The sequence below is a fragment of the Ischnura elegans genome, chromosome 2 (assembly GCF_921293095.1).
Source record: "Ischnura elegans chromosome 2, ioIscEleg1.1, whole genome shotgun sequence".
Lineage (NCBI taxonomy): Eukaryota > Metazoa > Arthropoda > Insecta > Odonata > Coenagrionidae > Ischnura > Ischnura elegans.
In genome coordinates, this window is record NC_060247.1 from 58,383,977 (window position 1) to 58,391,339 (window position 7,363).

At 39.2% G+C, this 7,363-nt stretch overlaps 1 protein-coding gene across 1 annotated transcript; it reads right to left on the bottom strand.

Annotated features, from left to right (window-relative positions):
- Positions 1 to 3,829: 3,829 nt before the first annotated feature.
- On the bottom strand, positions 3,830 to 7,020 carry LOC124174242 (myb/SANT-like DNA-binding domain-containing protein 1). Its single transcript, XM_046553335.1, has 4 exons — positions 6,613 to 7,020; positions 6,380 to 6,499; positions 5,370 to 5,499; positions 3,830 to 4,340 (listed from the first exon to the last, which is right to left on the bottom strand). Exons 1-4 carry the CDS (start codon positions 6,884 to 6,886, stop codon positions 3,830 to 3,832), a joined length of 1,035 nt encoding a protein of 344 aa, XP_046409291.1. The 5' UTR covers positions 6,887 to 7,020.
- Between the last annotated feature and the right edge of the window lie 343 nt (positions 7,021 to 7,363).

The window sequence follows — 7,363 nt, forward strand, 5'->3', positions numbered from 1 at the left end:
CAAATTGTTTGACAAATTATTCAATATCATGGAAATAATCGCAATATTCTTCGATCTGTCAACAAGAATGCTTTCATTGATCTAAATCAAGACTTTCTTCGTCACGCACGTCAGCTTTTTGATGTTGCGGCATATAAATTCCTTTAGTGAGACTGATTCTGTTTGTGATTTTCTTTCGAAAATGCCTTGTTTAGAATGGGAATTCCCAAAGGACAGAGAATTGGCAGGAAAATGAAGATAGGCGCCATCGATGTGCAGGAGACCAAAAATAGGAAGACGAGGCTTTGCAGGTTAGAAGGAACAAAGGAACACCCGAATGTTCTACCCTATTTTGTCATAACACTTCTGTTCGGAAGACTCAGGTGATTAAATGACATTGAACGGAGAGTTATGTGATGCAAGTGAAGGAGAGTATTTCATGGAAAAAGGTTAGTGTATGTAATTTGAAATTGCCAAGATTTGCATCATCCTGTGAATAATTCTGCATGTCAAACCATACCTCTACAGCACTTGCATCTGCGCACCTAATAGATATCGGGTTGGTTACTCAAGGAGTCTATGTACTTTTTGATGACAAGAACAAATTTAGAAGGGAAAGAGAAAGATTGCGCACGTCTCTTCGGAGGAATGTGGGAACTGTTAAACTGCAAGCTCTTTACTTCGACGAGAGGAAAGACTCTGCTTTCGTTTATAGTCAATCAAAGTGAAAAACAATAGGTGAGGAGCATGTAACTCTCGTTCAAGAGCCCGGTTCACGCTACTTATGGCATGTCACCCCATGTGTCAGCAAAGCTATTGGCCTATAAGATTCCATAACGAATTTTCTAGGGGAGGAAATGATCATTATCGATGGACTCCAAGCAATTGTGTGCGATGGAACTGAGGTTAACACCGGAAGCCTTGCTGGAGTAATCAGGAGAATAGAAATGGCCCTAAGAAGACCTTTGCATTGGTTTGTTTGCCTGCTTCATTGCAATGAACTATCGTTTGAACCGTCAAAAGAACTGATGACCCTGGCAAAATTTGTTATCGAAGTTTACGCTCCAACGCGGCTTTCAATAAAATTGAGACAATATTGAACAGAAGTCCCGAAGTATATTATGAACATAATTCTTCTTATGAAATATATAGATAGAGACATCAAATTACGCCGCTACTCTATGATTCAGGGAAATGTAATTTTGCTCACCCAGATAATATTCCGCTTGCAATGTTAGCCGATGAACGCAGACAAACTCGTACAATGGCCATCACAAATACATTGAAATCGAGAGAAACTCAGCAGGAGGGAATGAGGAGATTCGAATTTTCCAAAGCTAACCTACGATAGAGTGAAGAGTTTTCTGGATCGCCACCGGGTCAGGAACTCCATATCTGCCGGCGTTTCGATGTCCGACTTCACAGCCCTGAGGACGATGACTGAGTCAGACATCGAAACGTCGGCAGATATGGAGTTCCTGACCCGGTGGCGATCCCGAGAACTCTTCCCTCAGTCCATTCGCCGGGAAAGCACAAAATCTTTCTAAACTTCGATGCTCAAAATTATATCGACTTGGTTGACTGTGAACCAATTGAGGTAAATAAACCACCAATAGTAGCTGGGATGACAAACAAAAACTTGGAAGACCTTGTTACGGAACATACACAAGCAGTTGAGAGGATGGTACAAATGATAATGTTAGCATCAAAATCCGTGTGCAGTATAGAACGCAGGCATGAATGGGCATTATCGTGCATAAGAGACGGATAATTATACTAATAATAGAATTGAATAATTTTCTCAGAGTAATTGATGTGCTTTCACAATCGTGTCCTTCGGAAGGTTGGCTGGGGGGGACACGGGTGGAACTCGATGGTAGCCTCTTCCTCGTGGTGAGTTCTGGGTAGTTTCTTTACGAAACTAGCAGAGAGCTACTTAGTGAAATGCTTGGTGTTCGGGTTCTGTTTTTTCTAAGCCTTGGCTGAATTTCTTGTTGAAAATAGCTCCACAGGTACGTTATTCGTCATTATGATTGATGTTAATTTCAAATAATTTACCTTATTATTACTTTTTGTGGGATTATTTACTGCCAAATGATGACTTATTTGATAAGAAATGAAATTCAATCGAAATAAATATTATTTTACCTGCAATTTAGCCCCCAAAATGGAGTTTTAGAAATGTAGGCAAAAATGAGTTGTGTTGTGCGGGTGGTCTATACTATAATTTTGTTGTTAATTAATAGACATTTTTTTAACCATAGATGTTGTCAAAAAAACATCAAATTTCATTTTCATAAACTATAAACATGAATCCACTCTTTGATATTATCCATTATCCCACATTTTCATAAAATTCGTCTTCATAGCCGTTTGATTATGAAATCAGCCTGATTTTTCGCAAAATTTTAAACTTTAGAGCTCGGGCGGCAGTGGTTAATATTATCCGATTTGAAAAAAATTTTGTGTGCGAGATCCTTATATCATTTCGCAACTTTCCCGCATAGGGCAAATTTGATCAGGAAAAAAAACCTTTTTTCGGCCCACCCTAATGTACAGTTCCCAAACCCTGACCGGACTCTGCCGGAAAGAGCTTTGTACTCGGCTGCCATAGAGAGGCGGGAACAATTAGTAAGAATTTTACTAAAAGACAATATAATAATCCAAGCCTAACTTACATATGATAACCCTCATTTTGAAATAAAATTAGGTATTGCATTGAACTTGTTGTACACTTTTTTTCATCAACGTACTACCAGAACCCACTTTCTTGTTACCTTATCCTCCTGAACATTCGTGAGGAGGCATTATCCTGTAATGACAGTTGGATCTGATGATGCAGTGGTGTTTCAACACGTTGAACTTAATTAGAAATCCAGTGGGCTTTACTAATGGTTGAGTTTGCAAGATCTGATTATTGCTAACCATAACATGACACAGCTTTAACCTACTTAACCAACCTTACCTGTGGCTGAATGCTCTGGTCAACAAGTCTGGTCTGGTCTCAAGTTAATAATTTCAAGGAACTCCGAGCAAAATAATTGATAGTTGATGTCAAAGAGTTCTAGAAAAATAATCGCAGAAATTCTTTGAAGGGCAATACTCCTGGAAATAAGTGGTATCATGGCTTTTTACGCAGACACCCTGAAATTTTATCGTTCACATGAAGGAGTAACTTTTAAATTTATTGGGAATATTTTTCATCTTTTTTTTTTAAATAAAATCCCATTACCAGTTGTGTTGTTTGTAGATGGCCAAAATACCCATCTGCTTTACCACCCAAGTTCGCTATGCAAGAATTTCATGCCTAGGAAAGCGTTCATCCAAAGTCAGTGTGAATATTTCAGTTTTTAAGGTGAATACACTTACATAAGATGATTTTTCTTTGATGGCTGGGGAAGAGCAAAGTGAAAATTTTAAAGTATTGAACAAAATTTGGGAGAAGTAGAGGAATTCAGAGTTCTACACAATTTGTGGGAGCGCTATCAAATAACCTAACATTTTAAAGTTACATCATTGGATTTTCATTTAATGGTATTTTACCACCTCTCACTGTATTACTATACTTACAGGTATGATAATGATCGATTCAGTAGATAAAGCTATTTCTTTAAAATATATCATAAATTATAAAAAAAATGTGCCAAGCATTGATTGAAAATCTGGTATGCCAATAACTGTGATTATAGGACTTCCTAAACAATTATTTTTTGTAAATAGTTGTATGTAAGACATAATTCACTCTCATGGGGAAACTAAAGTAACATGTCTCTCAGATATTAGGAAAGTTATAAATAAACTGAAATTGTGAGACAACGGTTACAAGAGTTAATTTTCTTCGTCAAGGTCCTTAAAGTGTAAATAACTGGGTAGTTGACCCTACCATGGGTACCATTATGTAAACTTGCTTGGACACCACAGAAAGCAATAGCATCACCAGGGAAAGTTTTTTGCCTGGTGTTCCAAGTTCCAAGACACTCTTTGGTAACACTATGGCCTCCCCATGCCTCCTTACACCTGGCTCAATCCCCCTTAAGGACAAGGAGGAAGTGCCTGGCCCCACTCTGGGGAGTACCACACTTCCAGAAGGCACAACCTCGCATCTCCCTTTTTCCCCGTGGTTGGGAGTACGGGAGGAGAAGTAGCTCTCCATAGCCAGTAAGGCCCTCTCCTGGCATCCAGATAGCCTCTCCTCCCTGGCACTGGCTATCTCCTGCAGTTCGAGGTATCTTGCCTCCCTCACCTCAGCCTCCTCAACCACCTTGGCCCTCTTTTCAATCAGAGATAGCACTTTCTTCTCCGTTTCCAGCAACTCCTGCATTAAGTGGGTACTGGGGGCCTTCCGACGCCTATGTTGTGTGCTGCAAAAAGATTATATGGTTGGATGAATGACAATAATAATTTAATATGTACCATGATCTGCATCAGCAGGACAATTTATTAAAAATACTATGAAATAGGGTGGTTTTCTATTATTTTTTTATTGCCTTAATCGAAAGATTATTACTCCTGGAGTACGTCTTTCACGCTTTTAGATTTTTAAATGACGACATCCATTTTTTGCTATTACATGGAAAGTGAAAATTTTCAAGACTGCAAAAACGCCACAGCTAAGTATGAATGCCGAGAAAACGCCGTGTGATGTATTTCTGGTTCCCGCTGCCGCAAGTGAGGTGGCATTGGGGCGAGGCTTTGAGCACTGATACGACACAGGATGCTAGCAGGTAGCAGAGTCCTGCATCAATGAATGTCCGGCTGGAGTGAATCTCCTATTCAAAAATATTTACACGTTTACTCCTCGTAGTAACAGGGTACATTGGATTCTTTCAATATCAACCAAAATGTTCTCATTCTTTTTTTGAACATGCGGAGGTACAGAACAACATTTTTATCTTACTTTCTTGACTTATGTAACTATAGAGTAAAACATTCCTCCGAGGGGACCCGAACCTTAATTCTTCATCATCTGAGCACCTTACTTTACCCACCAGGCCACCACATTCCCGTAGTGCAAGGTGCTCACAATACCTAAAATACGAATCAACAGTGAAAACTGGGGCAAGCAGGCATAAATGTACTCTGCCTAATCATGAAACCCAACAGAAATGGAAAAAGAATGATAACTTAGCAATAATTACGCAACACCTCCCTTTGAATGAAATTGACACACAAATGAAACATTAGCGGTGTGTAATCAAGGAATGCGGAAGGAGTGAGGGAAACTTAATTTATTCAAGAAGCAGAATTGGCTCCACAAACTTTGTCCTAAAACGTTCGAAATTCACTTTAGGTAAATTTGAAACAGAAAAGGAAGTATCCCTTTTCACTTCTTTGTGCACCTTAATTACATTACCTCCTGTAACAGCAATGACCCAACGATTATCACTTACATATTGATATCACTCGATGTGCTGTCCCTCCTCAATCGAGTCTCCTCCATCATCCCAGTTGGGACAGGGGAATTTGATCCCTCTGAGCAGGAGCTTGATGAATGGCCAATATCAGGCATAACAATCAAAGCTATGGGGAAACAAAGGCACATGTCAGACTTAAGGGATATAACAAACCATAATAATACACAAGTTTTAACATTAAGGCTAAGCATATCACATGAGACTTCACTGCTAGTGCTGGCACTGATCACACAGGGGCGTAATTATTGTAGTAATGGGAAGTACAAGGATCTGGGAAAACAAATCTGGAATTCCATCACTTAGTCATTAGTGATCCAATCACTGCAATGCTCGATGCCGAGATTCACGTTGTCAGTAAAACCAGATTATGCATAACCAATAATTCATGGGAAGAAGGATTTCCCTTACAATGCAATTTCACTTCTTCACGAATACAAAACAAAATACTCGGCTTGACTTCGTGGAATGGCATATTCATAACGTAAACGAAAAAACCTAGTCAAATTCCACTCCTTTATTAAAACCTATGATGTTAAATTTAAACCCTCAATTCCTCCTGCGTCCAATTACATCGCCATATCTTCTCCCCCTCGGCATCCCCAGAGCTCTAACTGAAGCCTTACGCAATGGTGGCAATAGCAGTGTATGGGATTTTACAAGTGCATTCGTTTACTTTATCTTCGATTATGACCCCAAGGAAACTTAACTGCTTCACCGGACATACTGCCGTTGTCTCAGGCTTAATATTCCTTAAAACGGTCCTAAGTTCTTTAAACGGGTTTCACCGTGAGCAACAGGCATAGCAATAACTTTTCACAGATATAAAACCACCAATAAGATGAGAATATCCACAAAATAAATTCGTCGATTTAATAACCACAATACAAGAAAGTTAAATAACGAAAAAGAACGCTCAATAACCACATCATCGAATACAGCACAACTTAAAACATAATTTGAAATTATTGACTGCAGCAAAAACTTACTTTGCTCGGCTTCAGGTGAACGGCATAAGGTTTCCATCACCAGAGCCTCATTATGGTAGTCTGTAGACCCCAACACCGCATTCATTGAATTAAAATGCCTCCACGTCGAAGGACTTGATCCTGTTAAACGAAAGTTACACGTTTGGTTAAAAACATCAATGATTACATGGAAGTATGGAGAAAAATATTGACATATAGAATACAAGCAACTAAAGATAAAATAAATAACTTACCGGATTTTATTTTCGCCTTCTCCTTCGTATATTCCGTTTTTAAATTTGCAACTTTTACCTTCAACTCCTCCCAAGTGCGGTTGTACCGCTGTATCTTCTCTCCCTCGTCTCCGACTACGAATTTAAACTCCTCCAATGCCAATTTCCACACATTATTGTGTTTTAAATTTTTTTCGAACTTTCCCTGAATAAGGAAGTTTCCCCATATTCCTATGAGGACTTCCACTTCCTCAGGGGAAAAGTTGGAGGATCTCTTGTCTCCTTTACTGCTCATGAATCAAGTCTCTTCACCACATGTGAGCAATGGCTACCGAAAATCAACGGGATGAGTCAGGGGTGGGATGGGTGCTATTAACAACACTTGAAGAGCTTCAACCGTGCGGAAACAGTTGCCAACGCAATTTAAGTTGGGTTCTAAGATGACTTAAGTGGAGGTGTACTTAAGTGAAGCTGGTGACACCTACACTACCCACTTAAGTACAGAGCCAACTTAAGTAGTCACTTAAGTTACTAGTGTAGACCCGGCATATCCCCGCTTTCAAAATTTAGCCGATGTTCTTATATTGGTGACGTAGATAGACGCGATGCGTAAATTTCTTACGGGGGCCTAGTACAAAAATATATAAGTTCATATCGATGTATCTTTATTATGAAACATAATTCATCTAAATAATTTATGTGTACGCATATATCATTCCTTCCCTTACGTATTGATAAATTTTTTATCCCCGTAACTATGTAAAATGACTCC

Excerpts from the sequence above, each read along its gene's own strand:
- LOC124174242 (XM_046553335.1), bottom strand. The coding sequence starts at position 6,886 with ATGAGCAGTAAAGGAGACAAGAGATCCTCCAACTTTTCCCCTGAGGAA. Across the intron at positions 5,500-6,379 it reads TTCACCTGAAGCCGAGCAAA|CTTTGATTGTTATGCCTGAT; the intron begins GTAAGTTTTTGC and ends GTTTCCCCATAG. Across the intron at positions 4,341-5,369 it reads ACATCGAGTGATATCAATAT|CACACAACATAGGCGTCGGA; the intron begins GTAAGTGATAAT and ends ATCTTTTTGCAG.